Genomic DNA, 19,447 nt, shown 5'->3' with positions numbered 1-19,447 from the left:
AACAATGATCAGTAGCCAACAGGTCAACACATCCTTGAATGGATGTGTTTAATTCCTCAGGAAAATTTTAGGACTGAAAAATCATTTCGTTAATCTAAAATGTTAATACAGGCCAGGTGCAGTAGCTCACACCTGTAATTCCAGTACTTTGGGAGGCCAAGGTGGGCGGATCACTTGAGGACTGGAGTTCAAGAACAGCCTGGCCAACATGGCGAAACTCTTCTGTCTCTACTAAAAACACAAAAATTAGCTGAGCATGGTGGCACATGCCTGTAATCCAAGCTACTCAGGAGGGTGAGGCAGGAGAATTGCTTGAGCCAGGGAGGTGATGTGGTGAGCTGACATTGCCCCACTGCACTTTGGCCTGGGCAACAGAGCAAGACCTTCTATCAAAATAAATAAATAACATGTTAATACAATTAAGTTTTGATTATAACTATAAAAATATCTTTGCAAATATCTCCTATGTAGATAAAACTTATACATTAATTTTGAATTTTAAAAACCTTAATCTTATAATTTAATCAGTGTGATATTCATTAGGATTGAAGAATCATACTCTTCTCTACACTTTCCATTTAGACAAATTCAGAGCTTGAGTGAAAGAAATTAAAAATGTCATCATCTTCTGATATGTTTGTGAGAACCATCTGGACATGACAGAAAAAATAATCCAGAAAGGAAGGGACCGATTGCATCAAAAATTTATGATACGAAGCTGATTACTTCTAATTGCATCTAAAGTAATTTGGAAATTTCCCTCACCCTTGGATTTAAAGAGAAACTTCTCCAATAGCAGCTCAATTCTCCAAGCCTTTGTTGGCTAGCAAGAGTAGGCTTCCAAATGAGAAATCAAAAGGCTCTTATCTTTCCAAATGCAAATTAATGTGTTTCCTCCTCTCTGAAGCACTCCCTGGCTTCATAAGAATTGATTTTTGGAATCTTCTATTCATATATGAGTGCTATGATTTGGATATGGTTTATCTCTCCCCACATAAACTCATGTTGAAATTTGATCCCCAGTGTGTGGGTGTTGGGAGGTGAGGCTTATTGAGAGGTATTTGAGTCATGAGAGCAAATCTCTCATCAATAGATTGATGTCTTCCCTCAGAGGAGAGTGAGTTCTCTCTTTAGTGCCCAACAGAACCGCATGTTGAAAAGAGTCTTGCACCTGGCCACTGGTTCCCTCTTTCCTTGTGTGATTTCTGCACACACTGCTCTCCTTCTCCTTCCTCCAGGAGTCGATGCACCCTGAGACCTTCACCAAATGCAGATGCCCAATCCTGAACCTCCCAACCATCAGAATCACAAGCCAAAGAAACTTTTTTTCTATATAAATTACCCAGCCTCAGGTATTCCTTTAATGCAACACAAATCCGACTGAGACAATGAGCATAGCTCATATCTATCACAGAACTTGTCATATTGAATTGAACTAGAAAATACCCATCTCAACCCCTCTCTTATGAGTTTTTCTGAGAACATTCATCACTATATTCTTACCACTTTACAGTGGACTTGGAACATTGAAAATGCTTAATAAACATTGGCAGAATGATAAAAGAATGTATTAAATTCCCATTTATTTCTGGGTGTACATAAAATAGAACAAAAATTGTCATTCTATAGCACTCACATATGTCATGTATATTTCTAAAAATATATTCCCCAAACCAGGTGTAATACTTTCATTTTTTAAATTCCTTTAACTTTATCCTTAATTTCTTATTTGATAAAACGTGTATGAGGGATTCTATATACTTGAGGAAGATATTTTTCTCAGTTTACTCGCCTAGGATGCATGTCCCCATTATTCCAAGTAGGAGCTTCGCTGCCCAGTATGGCCAGGGCCTGCCCATTGTGGTCCCTTTCACACTAGATTCTATTGACTTCCCCGTGCTCTTACGTCAAGTTATTTACAGGAAGGAACTTTTGGTCTCATTTGCCACCAAATCTCAGTGTCTCGCATAATGTCAGATACCTGACTGTATGTATATGCATGTGTGTGAACATGTGTATGTGTGAGGCAGATTTTGTTTTAAGCTGCCTCTACTAGAAATATTTTCCTAATATTCATAAAACCACCAGAATAGCTGTGATCTTTAAAAAAATAAACATATTTGTAGATATCCATTCCAAGATAAACTTTGGAAACACTGCCTTTGGCTTTTTTTCCATAAAACAAGGAATGCTTGGTCCTCTTTTCATTTTTTTTATTTTTCTCAAGTAATATGCAGGTACATAGGTAACTAAATAAAATAGTAGTTGGATGCTAGCATCCAGTCCCACAGCGTTGGGGTACAGTGAAGGGAATGAGTTCTAGGATACTCTGTTCTACCTTATTGATACACACAGGAAATGGAAAAATAGTGTGTAGAAGAGGGTGGTTCCCTGGTAAAGGCCCCCCCTTTATGCCTGGATACCCATGGCCCCAAACGAAAATAGGCATTTCTGTTTCATACCCAAAAAGTTGCCTTTTAGCTCACCATGCCCCTATCCTGCCCTCATATAAACCCTGAACCCCAAGCTCCAGAGCAGACCAGCAGACTAGCAATGGTGGAATGACAGGACAAAGAGAGATGTCTGGACACCAAGGGGAGTTCAGCAGGGGATGGTTGGAGGAGTCTGGCCACTGAGCAGTCCCAGTTCAGGGGAAGATCATTTTCCCACTCCATCCCCACTTCCAGCTCCCCATTCATCTCTCTGTGAGCCACCTCCACCATTCAGTAAAACTCTACACTCATCCTTCGAGCCTGCGTGTGATCCAATTCTTTTGGGCCACTGGGCAAGAGCCTGGAATACAGAAGGATGTCACACTGGCCCTCTGCCCTTGAGACAAGGCAGAGGGTCCACCTAGCTGATTAACACTCAAGCCATCTGCAGACAGCAAAACTGAAAGAGCTTTGTAACATGGAGGGTTGCAGGCATCCACCTCTAGACACTACTGTGGAGCCACAGCACTTGCCCCAGCCTCTGCACTGCCTGTCTGTCTACATGCTCCCACTTCCTTCAGTGGTTTCAGCTGTGGGGAGACCAAACAGGCGAGCCACACCCCTATCACACATATATCAGGGAACTCTCCCGTTTCATTATCATCCAAAGCTTGCTAGTACTTAGTGACTCAGAAAACTCTCAGCTGGTTTCTGGGAAGCGTGGTTAACAATACAGAGGTTGTACGTTCTCATGAAAGTTACATTAAGAAAAACCCACATAGTATATGATAGTCTTGCTTTTCTATAAATTTGAGTGTCATCAAATTATAAGTAGGGTAACTATATGTCATATTCATCATGGAACATCCTTGGATTATGCTTATTTTACCGAGAAAGTTATTAAAACTTCCCATTGTGCCTGAAAACTTTTGGGAGCTAAACCAGGCACAGTGGTTCATACCTATAATCCCAGCACTTTGGGAAGCCAAGGCAGGAGGATCACTTGAGGCCAGGAGTTTGTGACCAGCCTGGGCAACATACTGAGACCCCACCAGTACAAAGACTTTTTAAAAATTAGCCAGGCATGAGGGTGTGCACCTGTAGTCCCAGAGACTTGGGAGGCTGAGGAGGGAGGATGACTTGAGCCCTGGAGGCTGAGGCTGCAGTGAGTCATGATTGTACCACAGCACTCCATCCTGAGCAACAGAGCAAGGCCCTATCTCTAAAAGTAAATAGTGTATATAAAGCCAGAGTTTAAACATCTTATTTTCATGCATTTTGAATTCCTAAACCACTGGGACAATAAAGAAGAGAGTTTAGTTTGGAGGCTAAGCATGTAGAATCTGGTGTCAGCCTGTCTAGTCTGGTACAAACACTGGCATTTTGGTTTATGCATAAAAATTGTGATTTGGCCCTAAATGATGCTCAGACCAAAGTGAATTGGAAAGAAATAGCATGTTCAGGAACCCGTTGCCTGAAGCTGTGAAATTTAGGCTGGAGCAAGAATCCTCTCAAAATCCCCAGAGATGGGCAGACAACAGAAGATCACAGCAAATTCCCTCACTGCCTCTGTAGAGTCTACAGAACAGCTGAGCCATCATTACCCTGTTTTGAGAAGGTTTTACTGAAATATTTGCCCAAGAAGCTTGCACAGCAGTGTCTGTGGTACCAGTTAATGTTCACATTTGTAGTGATAGATCATCTCTGGCTAAAATAATATTTATGGATATGTTCTTAATTTTTAAAATAAATTTGGTGAAATAATCCACTTAAAAAGCATCATTTTATCCGGAATACAAAATATTACATCATTCGCTCTCTGCTCTGTCTGCATGGGGGGAGCTTCCAGACTGCTCCATCCTGCACAAGATGGGGAATCTCTCAGGCAGGAAGCAGGTGCCCAGTGAGGCAGCTCCAAGGATAGCTGCCGGAAGTGCATCTAAAGGGTCGACAGCAGGAATGCCCTAAACAGTAGGGGGAAAGGGTGTTTTACCTATGTTTTTTCTTCAGAAACTGTCAAAAGGAAGCATTCCCCTAACAAAAGGTGGCCTCCTATTTCTGCATGTCATTTAAGTTTACAACTTGAATAACTACAATGATCCTTGATTCTAAAATGTATTCTCGCACAAGATCCGGTATTATTGTGTATTAAATAATGTATCTGTGCCTGTTTTCTTTTACTCCCATTAGTGAATCTAAATTGCACTCTGTGCACGAGGCTCACTGTGCTGGAAGACTCTGAGTACCTATTAAGGAGCTGTGATACCAGTACTTTGATTTGTCAACAAAGTTGTGCAGATAAAATAACAAAACCTCTAACTTACTATATTATACTCCATTTACCTAACTAAATTCACTGTGTTTACTCAATACCAGGCACCTCTACTTTACCTATCTCGAGCCTCAAAGAATCCTGGGAAGTCATATTATTTTTCCCACTTAACAGATAAGAAAACTGAATCACAGAGAATATCCATAATTTTATTTATTTATTTTTTTTAGCTGGAGTCTCACTCTGTCACCCAGGCTGGAGTGCAGTGGCACTATCTCGGTTCACTGCAACTTTGCGATCTTCACCTTCTGGGTTCAAGTGATTCTCATGCATCAGCCTTGCAAGTAGCTGGGATTACAGGCAGGCACCACCATGCATGGCTAATTTTTTTGTGTTTTTAGTAAAGACAGGGTTTCACCATGTTGGCCAGGCTGGTCTTCAACTCCTCACGTCAGGTGATCTGCCCACCTCAGCCTCCCAAAGTTCTGTGATTACAGGCATGAACCACCATGTTCGGTTAAGAATATGTATAATTTGTCTACTAGTAGCAGTGGAGCATTGAGTCCAACCAGCCAGACCAAATAAGAATTATTAGGAAAAGCAGAAGACAAAAAGACAGCACTTTTTAAAGAATCTGAAAGGAAATAAAAATATTTTTATTTATTCTTTTTAAATTAAATATTTTAAAGACATCATTATATAGTGAGATCTTCTTTAAATAATCAGACTAGTACAAAGAAAGTTTGATAAAGTTCTATATAAATTCTGGAGTCTATTGGCTATAAAAACACTCCAGTAATTTTCAAGGTGCTTTAGTTGCTAGCATTCTCATTATAAGGGATAAGGGACAGACCAAAATCAATTAGGTAATTTTAGGCTTTGCACAGTTTCAATACCTTGCATTTATATGACATTTTACAACTTCCAATTGACATTCATATATATTATGATTCAATGACTGCCAGGAAGGACAGTTATCATCATCCCCATTTTACAGTTGGTAAATAAATCATCATGGGAGCAAACAAAAAGAGTGTGTGCATGTCTGTGTGTGTGTATGAGATTGAATACTTATACATAAACAAGTATTAAGCCTTACAAAGGAGAGCAGCTAAAAGCTACATATCCAAAGCAATGTAGCAACTGCCAGAGATCTGACACTATCTAGGTAGAGTTGAACATGCCTTGATTACCTTGGGTTCCATATTCACTGCTAACATGCCCCACATTTAAAAATATTCTGCTTTTATTATTTTCTGCAGGCTTTCATAAATGAGATTGTTTTTATCTTAGGCCATTAAGAATTGATTTTAGTACCTACATATTTTAATCACTGAAGTATACAGATAGCCAAACTTTCAGAAAACTATTTTGGGAAAGAATTAAGAAAAAACTAAACCACTTTATTGTTTTTAATCATATATTTTCCACAAGTAAAATCTAAAATTCTCAGTGTGTACATTTTCACATGGAAGTGTATTTTTCTTTTCTGCAAAAAAGTCAACAGGCTATTGTACTATTTCACAGAACTGTGAAATCAATATCAATGGCATGTTAATAACACAATTATGGCCTGTTACATTGATTAAGTAGGAAAAGAAAAACAATATTTCCTTTAAATCTATGAAGAGTCATTAAGGAAAAAAAAAACTGGGAAAAACAAGAAATGCCTGCAGAATGTAACAAATAATAGAAAATTACTAATTTGTCAAAATATCAAAACTAGCAACAGGGGTTCTGAATCCTGAGATTACACAGTACACAGGAATTCTCTGGCATGCCACTTCCCACTTTTAAACCAAAGTCTCCTATTAATTAAATAAGGCAGATGATACCTGTACAATTTCTCTCACAAGATTTTTGCAACATGCTTTTCCTTGGCTTCAATATGAGCATAAAGGAGAAAGAAGAAAGAGCTAACATATATATACATAGTATGTATTATGCATTCATCGTTTTCTATATATTGCTTTCAATTCCTGCATCAACCTTTCAGGGCAAGTATTACGCTATCTGAAACAAAATTAAGTATTGTAGGTTCTGATTAAATGACTTGCAAAAAAACCACAGAACCAATACAAAGCTGAGTAGAATTTTGACCTCAGGTCTCTCAGCTTTCAACACTCACATTTGCCTCCTGTATATCTTACCCCAACTCACACAAGGAAGGTATTTTAAATAAACAAATTTGTGTCAATTCTTGGATACAGAAGAAAACACAAATCATAATGACCTCCTTAGAAAACACCATTTCCTCCTAATTCTTTTCACAGAAGAAAACATAAGGTAATCTTTGGCTAATAACTAAATCCCAATCACAGAAGAAAATAAGGTAATCTTTGGCTAATAACTAAATGATGTGTTGATTGGATGTGCTTTCCTGGTCTTTTGCATGATACTTAAATAAGCCTTTAAGTATACCAGCTGGGCTGTAATACAAAGAGGTCAAGCTAGAAGAGGTAAACCACTACTTAAGCATCATGGAATTACAAAATTATGTTCATTGTGCTGTTGTTTGCTTACTTGGTAAATTTATAAGACAGTCATGACAAACTATGTCCACAGAAAAGAATCATTACAACTTTGCTCATTTCCTCTTGTCAAACTCAATTGGTAGATCACCTGTTATCAACATGGCTATTGCAAATTACTAAAATTATGTTTGGGCTATAGCAAACATTCTCATGAACATTTCTTTGATGAACTTAAAAATTCTTCTAAGGTTCTTCACCTTGTTATTAACACCGTTCTGCAGGGACTCTGCTCCTTGGCCTGGATTTATAGATATTTTAGCCTTCATTCCCTCCTGTCAATGGAGTTCAAGGATGTATGCCAAAACTCCATTTTCATTCTGACTTGCTTCAACCACAGGGAATCATTATCTGCTGCTCTCAGAGCACTTACTGGAGAACCATTTGATAAAGAGGACCCTCACTGAATGGAAGAGCTAATGGACCTCCAAAGTGACGAAGCAAAGCACTAACTGGGATGGTCATTTAATTTTATATATTACATCGTAGAAATGTCGTTACACAGTGACCAATCAAGTCTGTTAAAATGGAAGCTTTTATTTCAAAATCTCCACAGAGAGAGCCAGTCATAATAGAAAGAAAAAACTATTTTTAGGGTTCCCTTCCCCCTTGCCAATGGCTGCCCCCACTCCCCAACTCTATCAGGATATTAGTCAGATTGTTACACAGGCCATCAGTTCTGTTACCAACGTATAAACCCGGGCAATGGTTGCTATTGAACTGCCTTATTCTTTTTCTAGCAATTCCATATTTCAAGTGCTTCAAGTATCTTCAAATGAATTGCTTGATTTCCAAAATGGTCACTACAAGTCAAATTCAGCCCAAATGCTATCCTTTCCAAAGTTTTGAAAATCCATTTTTGCAGGAAGGCTGCTGAAAAATTTAATGAGCTTCAATTCAGAAGAGACACATCCCTTTAACTTGAATATGGCCTTAAAAGACATTTGGTCCATTCAAATGTGTAGCAATCTTTGCAATTACAATGGCTGCCTCTTTTCCCTATAGCGCAATATATTATACATAGCACCATTTCCAAAATTTTTAAAATTTCTAGAAATGGCATGAAAATGAAAAGATCATAGAATACTCTGCTTTTATTCAGATTATTTCGATTCAAAGTGTTTCTGGTGCCTTGTTTTCCTCCTTATCCCACTTCATTTCTGTAGAGTGTATTGCCCTTTTATTAAATCCAGTGTTTTTAATGTTTTCAAAACATGACTTCAACATGATAAAGAATTACTATAAAAAGTAACACTGAATTATTAATAAAAGAAGGAGCAGACACATTCCAATAGACTTAATAGTGTTTAATCTGGGAGCACTTAATTGAAAGTTCTCTTCTCAGCTTCATAGTAAATTATAATGACCTTGATTTCACAGACACAGGATCACTATCTATATTTCTTAATGGAAAGACTACAGGCAAGAGTCAACTGTCTTAACCAGGTATTACACAAATGAAATATACATGTAATATAGAGACCTTAGAAAATTCACTAATTTGAAAGAAGAAAATAGTTATAAACTCTCAGAGTTTTTAGTTTAGGTTTTTGTTTTTTGTTTTTTTTTCTGAATTAGGATTCTACTATATATTCAAATTTGCAATTTCATATTAAATTTTTATACATAACATGACATAATGACCATTTAATATTCTCAAAACACTCTGAAAATTTATCTAATGTACAAATATAGTCTAATTTATATAGACATTTAAATTCACAATTTCAGACTTGTTAAAAATTGTTGCTATTACAGATAAAACGTTGGTGAGCATCCCAACAAATAAATATTCACAAACATGTCTATAGGCTGGATTCTTAGAAACCCCATAAGGTTTTTAAAACATACTAAAATATTTCCTACAAAAAAATCTTTAACAAAGTACACTCACTCAAGTAGTATTTGAGGACACGTGTTTTCACAGCTCCCTCACCAAACGGGGTACAGTATTCACTTTTAAAAATCTTTAAATGAAGGATGGGATAAAAAAATACCTAATTTGCATTTATTTGTGAGGCTAATATTTGTTTATTGTTTATCTGTATTTCTTTTTAGGAAGATTATGTTACACCCCTTTGTCCATTTCCCTATTGAGATTTTATTTTAATGTTACCCTTTGATTTAAAGACTTCTTCAGGATTTTAATTCTTTTCCGTATTTGTTATTCAGTTTCCTCATAGTTTGTCTTTTAATTTTGTTTCTGATTTATGATATTCAGATAAAAAGTAATGCTGTGTCAAAGTTGTTAATTTTTGCCTTCCATTGCTTTTATTTGCTCACAAGGTCCTTACAATTGCTGACATAAATAAATATGTAATTTTATCGATTATTTTTCTTAGGCTTTATTTGTTTATTACATTAACTTTTGAAATCATTAGTACACTTTTGGTGTAGAAAGAGGGGTCAACATACACTTCTGATTCTATTTACCTGATAGTCAATCATTGATTGAACAATCAGTCCCTCATTTTCCTATGGTTTATGAATCAATCCTTGTCCTATACTAAGTCCCACAATATATCAGACTCTGTTTTCACTAATTAGCCTGGGGATGGTCTGTGGCATTATATTTTGAGGCTGGGCATGATAAGCCCAACATTTTAGGAAGCCGAGGCAGGAGGATTGCTTGAGGCCAGGAGTTGGAGACCAACCTGGGCAACCTAGTGAGACCCGTCTCTACACAGAAAAATACAAAAATTATCTGGACACGGTGGTGAGCGTCTGTAGTCTCAACTACTCAGGAGGCTGGGTAGAGAGGATGGCCTGAGTCCAGGAGATTGAGGCCACAGTGAGCCAAGATCACACCACTGTACTCCAACCTGAGTGACAGAGCAAGACTCCCTCTCAGAAAAGTTTTTATAAAAATACACACATGAGCGCACACACACACACACACACACACACACACACACACACACACATATAAATAAATAATATTTTGAATTTAGGAAAATCAAATTTCTCTATTTATTTCTTGTTCTTTAAAAATCCTTCTGTCAATTATTTTTAGGACTTTGGTATTCCTGCAATATTTTTTATTAAATTGTTTTAAAGTTTCTAAGTATTGATACCACAAATGTTTCTTGAAGAACTAGAATAAGAAAATTACAAACAAATGAGTCTGCCCACTTTCAACTCCTCCCTTTTCTTAGATTACTATTGTCTTTTTTTTTGAGCATGTACTTTCAGGATTTCTATCACAAATAGTTTGGTAGTTTTGTTCCTATTCTTCCTTGTGAAGAAAAAAGAAATGTGTCAGAGCATGTTCTATTTTCGCAACATAGAAAAAATATTTGATGTAGTCTATTATAGGATTGCAATGTTTTTTTAAAAAAAATCTAGGAAATATAATTTTAATTTCTTTCAGCTTTAGATGTCTAATCTTTTGAGACATATAAAAATAAACTATTGAAGAAGCTAGGGTCATGCACAAGCCTTTATACTGCTGCTCAGATCTATTAAATGGCATCTTATTTAACTTGAAACAGACTCCAGTAACTACAGTGTCATAAAGATACCCCTGGTAGCATGTCAGTCACTCTGAAGTATTTTGCTTTTTTAAGTTTCCAAATGATTAATTATTTTACTTACTCCACACACATTACAAAGCACTGTACCATTTAATTTTTAAATTCATTTCTGTATGTATTTAATCAACAGTATCTTAGTGATAGGAGGTGCTCAGTAAACATCTGTTGAATAGGAGAAGAATGGCTGAAACATACTATTTAAATAGAGTGCTGTACAAAATGGCACATTATTAATAACTACATTGGAATTTTTAGAAGTGGCTGATGCAGGAACATAAGCCTTTTTATTCACAGCAAAGCTTGAGAGATGAATAGCAGGCACATGTGATGTGTGATTTATTCATACACACTAGTAGGAGATTTATAGGCTTCTATTAACCTACTTGAGTTCCAATTTTGTCTTAGGCTAGTCTTTTGTCATTATTAGCTATGTGGTACATCTGTGTTAAATAACCGGTTGTCTGTACTGAAATATGCAAGAAATATGAAGACAGAAGGCCAAAATTATATATAAGCACATCATTTCAGTTGAACTGTAGAAAAATATCTGCTTATGTGTGTTACAAAAATTAGACATGTACATGCTTATGCACAAAAGCAGATCATTTTTCTTTTATGGACGTAAGACTCATTGTTATACACTGAATTTATCTACAAAATTTAAAATCCCTACATGAAGTAGTTCCTCAGAATGTGACCATATTAGGAGAAAGGTCTTTACAGAATTAATGAAGTTAAAATAAGGTCATTAGGCTATGCTCTAATCTAATATGGCTGATGTCCTTAGAGAAAATTTAAGATACATACACTTACAGAGGAAACATGATGAGAACACACATTTCCTTGACCATCTACAAGCCAAGGAGATAGGCCTCAAAAGGAATAAACTCTTCTGACACCTTGATCTTGAACTTCTGACCTTCAGGACTGTGAGAAAATAAATTTCCATAGTGAAGCCACCCAGTCTGTAGCACAGCAGTGCTAGCAAATTAATACACTCATGAAGTAATGAAGAATACAGCATGACCATATGCTGAAAAAGAACAATTACTTTGTTCTCTTGATAGTCACGGTTTTGGAAAAGATGAATCATCTCAGCCTGCATACTGTGGTGAGACCTGATCTGATCCCTCCTCCAGGTAAAACGCCATCAAAGAAAGCCACTGCTTTAGCTAATGCTGCTGATAACACCCCTTCTTCAATTGATTAGGAATTCAAACATAATTGATTGCATTGCTCACTTCCACATGATAATCCCATTAGATTAGCCAAGGTAACTGCAACATGGTTGAGGATCTAAAACAGCTTGCATACACAACATGCTTTGAAGGTATGGTAGCTCATTCCTGGATTTCCCCTTAACATCTTAATGTCACTTGTGTGCTTCCTATCCATACGTGCCCAGTCACAATAAATATGAGACAGGAGGAATGTGGAGGGAAATAATCCCCACTCCCCTTCTTTCCCAACCTAGGTTTGCAGAGCATAGGAACACGTTGTACATTTTGCAACTAGGGCAAATGAAATGGCACTGCCAAAATCCTATGAACACCACATGTTGGGGTGAGGAAAGGTCACAGTTCTATTTGTCCTGGCACAGGACATACGGTAACTTTTACAGAGCCCTCCTACTATACCATGTATCTGTTCTTCCAAACCTGTGCCATTGCCCAGTGTGGCAATACATCTTCCCTGTGGACTAAAGCTGGCTCTTGGAACCAGGCAGCTGCTACTGCCATGGCATGTTCTAAGTTCGTAACTATACGATATCCTTCTCTACATTATCTTAGTGAAACAACATGAGAATAGAGTTTTAGAATAGTAATAAGAAAAAGTCATAATTTTCCATGCTTCACGATTCCGAATAATTAATTTAATAACTGTGTCATATGAGAAGAGTAAATAAAGAGAAGGAAAGGGGTGTGGATATATGATCACTGATGCATATACAGTGACAAAAACAAATTACCAGGGTACTTCTGGAAATGAAAGCATGGTAAGAAATATTTTTCAGATGTTAATTTGAATCTTCTACTGAGCCTTAAAGCTACAGTGTCTACAAGTGCACTCTTTATCCCCTCTTGTTTTTATTTGTAGCTGTTATATAACCTTATGTCTCTAAAAACCAATTAAACACCTTCCCGATCTCTACTGGGAGTTTTCCCCAAGTAGTTCTCTACCTAGGCTATAACAGGACTACGATTTCATTTACAACATCTTGCTGGAGAGTGTTTCATCAGAGGTGTTAAGAAAAAGTACCAAAATTAATAAAGGAGGGTAGAAACAAAATAAAATGCAGTTTTCTCTGGACACAAAGTCTCTGGGGTTAGTTCACAATAAATGCTGAGATTCCAGATCTTAGATGAGCAGTTTGCTTCTACTGCTATAGTCTGTAGGTTATCAAGAACAGTTTATTTCTGAGTACTAGGATATATGCCTATGTTCCACATCATAAATATATGCTTCTAAAGTGTGTAAATAATTATTTCCATTAATTTGGCAGATCTAAAAGTAAATCTTTCTTTGCTTGGTCAGGTAAAACTTAAACCATAACTACTTTGCTTCCGTTTTGTCTTCTTCAAATGCTGAAGACAGGAGCCTTGCCCTTCCCATATTAAGACTCCCAATTCCGATGGCCGGGCGCGGTGGCTCACGCCTGTAATCCCAGCACTTTGGGAGGCCGAGGCGGGTGGATCACGAGGTCAAGAGATGGAGACCATCCTGGTCAACATGGTGAAACCCCGTCTCTACTAAAAATACAAAACATTAGCTGGGCATGGTGGCGCGTGCCTGTAATCCCAGCTACTCAGGAGGTTGAGGCAGGAGAATTGCCTGAACCCAGGAGGCGGAGGTTGCGGTGAGCCGAGATCGCGCCATTGCACTCCAACCTGGGTAACAAGAGCGAAACTCCGTCTCAAAAAAAAAAGACTCCTAATTCCGATATTCAAATGATGGGACTGTGTGTATCCAAGACAGCACATTCCAGACGCTGCTAACACCCTCCACCCCCAGGCCTTGCAGAGGGCCTGCCCTTTCCACCAGTGGCCGCAGTGGCTTACCGACAGTGTTTATGCGATCCGGTCAGGGTTTCGATCACAAAGCACTCGCCATCATTGAGACAGTATGCAAGGTCCTTGTCTCGGCAGGGTTTGAAGTGCTCAGATCGCTCTGTGGAATACGTCGTGGTATCTGTCAGGGAAGTCACAGAGGGAAATGCTGTCAGCAGGACATTCTGACACCACCAACTACTGTCACTAGCCCTGGATCTCTGTATGGAGACCTTCTCATGGGGTCTGACCTCTGCGACTCTAGACAGACAGCCCCAAACCTCCATGGTACTGACCAAATGCAGCTGGCTGTAACCACTGTATTCAATTGTCTTATTTCTCCACTACATTTTAACTATTGGAGTCACTCTGGAGAAGCCCCATTTGAGGACATGTAAACACTAAAAGCTGAATGAGCCTGAGTTAAACACCCCAAATCCACTCCCATTAATTTCAGTTTTAACAAACATGTTGTACCAAGGACTGAAACAACATTCCCTTCCCTTTATTGCTGCCAAATATAATTAAACATCTGATCAACGTATATTGTAACTGTTCTGTGGAATCCAATGTCAGTTTTGGGGATTTTTTTTCAGTTACAGCTATAATTGGCTAATAGCTAAGCCAATTATTCTTTCCTTTCTCCTTTTATTATGTAATTAAAATGCAAATGTTCTAAATTCTGAAACAGATTCTCAAATATGAAGAATGTTTTAGTAAATATTTAACAGGACCAATTATTGTCATTTTTTAGCATTACCTTAAACATGCATTTTTAAAATCATAATTACTTACATTCTCAAATTAAGTTATATATCAATATCTGCATCCCAAATACAAGATTAACCATAAATATGTGCTATCTACAAGATACAGACTCTATTACCACATGTAGACATTATTCTAGTTAGAGTTTTAAGCAACTAAACTATTAGTACCAATTCTACCACAACATTCAAGAAAAAATATACTTCAAAAATCAAAGAATAAATTATTCAGTGCTTACGCTTTTAATTTCCTTTACATAGATTTAGATTAATAATAATATTCAACAGCACGGCACATTATACCAGCTTATTAACCTCTATTGTTTGAATGTGTCTCCCAAATTCCCTTTCATGTGTTGGAAATTTAATCCTCAAATTCATATGTTTAAAGGTGGGGCCTTTGGGACGTAATTAGGATTAGATGAGGTCATCAGGGTGAGGCCCCCATGATGGAACTGTTGGCTATGTGAGAAAGAAGGATTGAGTTGGCATGCTCTTGCCCCCATCCATGTGATGCCCTGCACTGCCTAAGGGCTTGCAGAGAGCTCTCACCAGCAAGAATGCCCTCAGCAGATGCAGCCCCTTGACCTTGGACTTCCCAGCCTCCAAAACTGCAAGAAATAAATGTATTTTCTTTATCAATCACCCAGCTTCAGGTATTCAGTTAAAGCAATAGAAAATGGGCTAAGACAGTAAATTAAGGTCACAATGTGCTTCTTCCCCGCTTATCGTCACAACTGATGGAAAGTGAAAATTTTAAAAGGAAACTCACCCCTGTCTCTCCCACATATAAAAATCCTCATGGGGCTCTCCTGGGGCAATAACTTCAAAATCCATAGTAGAGCAAACCAGGGCATGGACCATCTATATGTTTATCTGTCTGGTCTCTTCTTGCAATCTAAAACTTTATGCAACTTAATTTTCAACTATTGTTCTATTTCCCCAAAATACCAAGAACTGGCACATTGCCCCTTCTTCCCAGGCCTTCATTCTAAGTTAAAGACACACAGAAACCCTCAGAACTTAGATGATCTCATTTTGCGCCTCCCAGTGCCTCTTACCACTGTCATCACTGCATTCAACCCTGCAAGTAATCCTTTCTTTGTTTTATCTGTTCCGTTCCTCTGTAAGGTCCTTGAGGGCAGGCAAGGAGGCTTAATGAGAATTGGTGCTCATAAAAATATCTTCAAAATATCTGATCTCTCTAACATCAGCAATTAAATGCTATAAATGAAAGATATAATTAAAATCTCCTTACAATTTTACAAAACTTACTGCATTTTGTACAGCAAAAAGTGAAATATAATTTAACATTTATGTTATCATTTTAGTATACTTTTTATAGTATTTAGTATACTTTTTATAGTATTGATAAAGATTGCAAAAGCAACGCCTTCAGACTCACACAGACCCTCACACATATATTACTCATATTCCATGGGCATTGAAATAACCACTATTGGTGTCCTTTTTCTTGGTGTTGCAATGAGAACTTATGTTTTCCATTTCAAAATATCTGCTTGTTAATACTTTGGCACAAAATAAAGCCTCTGTAAAACAGACATATTTTCCATCTTGCAGGAGATTCTCTATAGTAAAGATCTGTTATTCAAGACAGTATGTGACAAACAGTCATACAGAATCAATCTCTCTATGGGAAATATTTAAAATTCAAGAGCTCTAAGCAAGAAATTCAATATGAAATGGTGCACAGTTGACTGCTACTCTGGCTGCTGAAGTATATTAACTCAAGATCAGTTAGTTAACTTCTCCTTTAATTTCTATTATCCATTTATTGATATTCACTGATCATGCTCCTAAGAACAGTTTTTCATTAACATAATCTACAGCATAAAAAGTGAGATCCTTATTTTAAAATCAGTGGTTTTAACAAGCTACAGACTTCAAGTGCAACACAATGGCAAAGCAATTACAATCAATTAATTTCCATCTGACAACGGCTGTCTCTAGTGGTTACCGCCCCATTCTACCAACCGATTTCTCCATCGTGTTATCATCTATCAACACATTACAGAGGATCAGAGACCCTAGTAAATGGCTCTGCAAAAGTCTGGGGTGGGAAAGCTGAAATATCAGGCTTAACATACACTGAGGTTTTCCATTTTCATAGCTTAAAGAATGCCCAAATTAATTCACAATGGTTTTACTGACTTCAAAAAACCTTATTAGTATAACTTTTTAATAACAATATAATATATAATAATAAAATATTAGGTATAATTCTTTAAGGAAATAACTGAAATTATCAACACATTTGAAACCTTAGAATTTTACCTATGGATTTTACTATATATTATCTATATAGTATTACTCACTGAAAATCACAGAGGCATTGGGTAAGGTAAGTGCAATTCATCATGAAGTAAAATTTTACTCTTGAAAGTCATCATGCAAAAGATGTGTATGGAAATACAGAAAAATTCTGGACCTTTAATAAAATCACTAGGTTGCTATGCTAACTCTAAGACCACCTACCTAGATTTTTGTTAAATAAATAATAAGCATACTGTGTCTAAGTCACTCTTACTCAGGTTTTCTATTACTTACAATCAAACAAAGCCTAATAAAGAGATACTAATAATTTTGGATGATATACACCTACATTTGCATATCTGAATAAAGTTCATGTATGTATTCACACACACATTTAATTTTTAACATTTAAGATATACTACAAAACACATAAAATGGGACATAAACAAAAATAAACCAAAAGTAAAATATAAGGTGCAATTGCTTATTTTCTTGCTGTGCCCTAAGGTGGCAGAGTATGCTCCAATGTATCCAGCTGAGTGTTTTATTCTGAAGAAGAAACATGGAACATTTGTGAGAATGAGAACATGGAGAACTAAAAAAGGTATGGCCCTAAACAACCTTGGTGTATTTTAGTAATCAGATAAAAAACTCTCATCTGGGCCAGGCGCGGTGGCTCAAGCCTGTAATCCCAGCACTTTGGGAGGCCGAGGCGGTTGGATCACGAGGTCAGGAGATCGAGACCATCCTGGTCAGTGTGGTGAAACCCCGTCTCTACTAAAAATACAAAAAAAAAAATAGCTGGGCATGGTGGCGTGTGCCTGCAATCCCAGCTACTGAGGAGGTTGAGGCAGGAGAATTGCCTGAACCCAGGAGGCAGAGGTTGTGGTGAGCCGAGATCATGCCATTGCACTCCAGCCTGGGTAACAAGAGTGAAACTCCGTCTCAAAACAAACAAACAAACAAACAAAACTCTCATCTGTGAGCAAATTAAACACTTTTGGAAGCTTGTTTATATTTTTAAAGCTATGCCACTTTTAAGACAGTCCAATACACTAAGCTGGGTATAGTATATGGTACTATTTTGACATGTACTTAATCAAACTTCTGCTTCTAGGAATGTAATTTGGTAAATAATTTGTTAGAGAGCTATTGCCTTCAAAAGAATTATATGGATGAAGGTTCCTGTAAGTAAACAGGTGGGGCCTAATGTTCCAAGGAATTCCAATTTTTCTTTCAAGGCTTTTTTTATGTTCCCTTATTCCAGAGTGGGTCCTGCTATCAGACATCACTCTCTTCACATTCATCAGCTTGTGAAGCTCCCATCTGACTGGACCATGAGCTTCCATGGAGCAGAGAAGGTCTTCATATTTTTAATCCATGGGCTTATAGATGGCTTGACACAGAGAGGCCCAGAATAGGTATTTATAGAAGGGAGAACTTTTGGCTAGGTGCAGTGGCTCACACCTGTAATCCCAGCACTTTGGGAGGCCAAGGTGGATGTATCACCTGAGGTCAGGAGTTGAAGATCAGCCTGGCCAACATGGTGAAATCCCATCTCTACTAAAAATACAAAAAAATAGCCGGGTGTGGTGGCAGGTGCCTGTAATTAGAGCTACTTGAGAGGCTGAGGCAGGAAAATCACTTGAACCTAGGAGGCAGAGGTTGCAGGGAGCCAAGATCGCGCCATTGTACTCTAACCTGGGCAACAAGAGAAAAACCCCCTCCCAAAAAAAAAAAAAAAAAAAAAAAAAAGAAAGAAAGAAAGAAAGGAGACTTTTTATATAGCATTTTTTTCTGTTTGTGTTAAAAACAGAGGCCAGGCACTCTGGCTCACACCTGTAATCTCAGAACTACAGCGGCAAGGTGGGAGGATTACTTAAACCCAGGAGTCTGTGACCAGCCTGGACAACACGGGGAGACCCCATCTCTACAAATAATAATAAATTAGTTAGGTGTGGTGGTGCATGCCTGTGACCCCAGCTACTCAGAAGGCTAAGGTAAGAGGATCACTGGAGCCCAGGATTTCAAGGTTGCAGTGAGCTGTAACTGTGCCACTACACTCCAGCCTACACTACCGAGTGAAGCCCTGTCTCAAAATGGTAAAAAAACAAATGTTATAGTGAATGAAAACTCTATTTTAGAAATATCTGGAAGTGAATTAAGTTTGGACATAGAAGAGCTCCACAACCATCTCAGGAAAGCGCACAGAATTTCACAAAAGGAGAGAAAAATCAGCTCAGCAGCATGGAGGACAAAGAAGTAGAAAACAAAGCAAAATGATTGGAAAGGATTTTCCAAAAATGAGGGACAGGAAGAATAAAGGAATATTAGGGTTAAGATGAGCAGAGATGCTGATAAGAAAGGGTTTTCCAAGCACCATGACCAAGGTCTAGGGATCAGCTCAAGGAAGTACTGCTCATGGCATGAGGACTAGTACCCTATCACTAGGGGCCACAGGAGCTGTGCAATTCTCTGGATCACTTATCTGGCACTTATTATAGGTAATTTCATGTGTTTTCTTATTTTTTATAGGTTTCGGTCTCTATCCCCAGGGAGGTCAGGGAGAGTGCTTTGCTTTTAGGTTTTCT

General features: G+C 37.7%; 1 protein-coding gene across 7 annotated transcripts in view; it reads right to left on the bottom strand.

The window, feature by feature from the left end:
* The window catches only part of NRG3 (neuregulin 3), a 1,107,214-nt gene that overhangs the window by 623,236 nt on the left and 464,531 nt on the right, over positions 1-19,447 (bottom strand). For all 7 annotated transcript variants that reach the window (XM_032259171.1, XM_032259175.1, XM_032259173.1 and 4 more), the window contains exon 2: positions 13,828-13,957. In XM_032259171.1, the coding sequence (XP_032115062.1) occupies positions 13,828-13,957 (130 nt within the window). The remainder of the gene's footprint in view (positions 1-13,827; positions 13,958-19,447) is intronic.

This window comes from Sapajus apella, unplaced genomic scaffold (genome assembly GCF_009761245.1).
Source record: "Sapajus apella isolate SASKATOON/1434 unplaced genomic scaffold, GSC_monkey_1.0 scaffold107, whole genome shotgun sequence".
NCBI classification, from domain to species: Eukaryota; Metazoa; Chordata; class Mammalia; order Primates; family Cebidae; genus Sapajus; species Sapajus apella.
The sequence above is the reverse complement of the archived record's forward strand: the minus strand, read 5'-3'. Positions and strand labels throughout refer to the sequence as shown.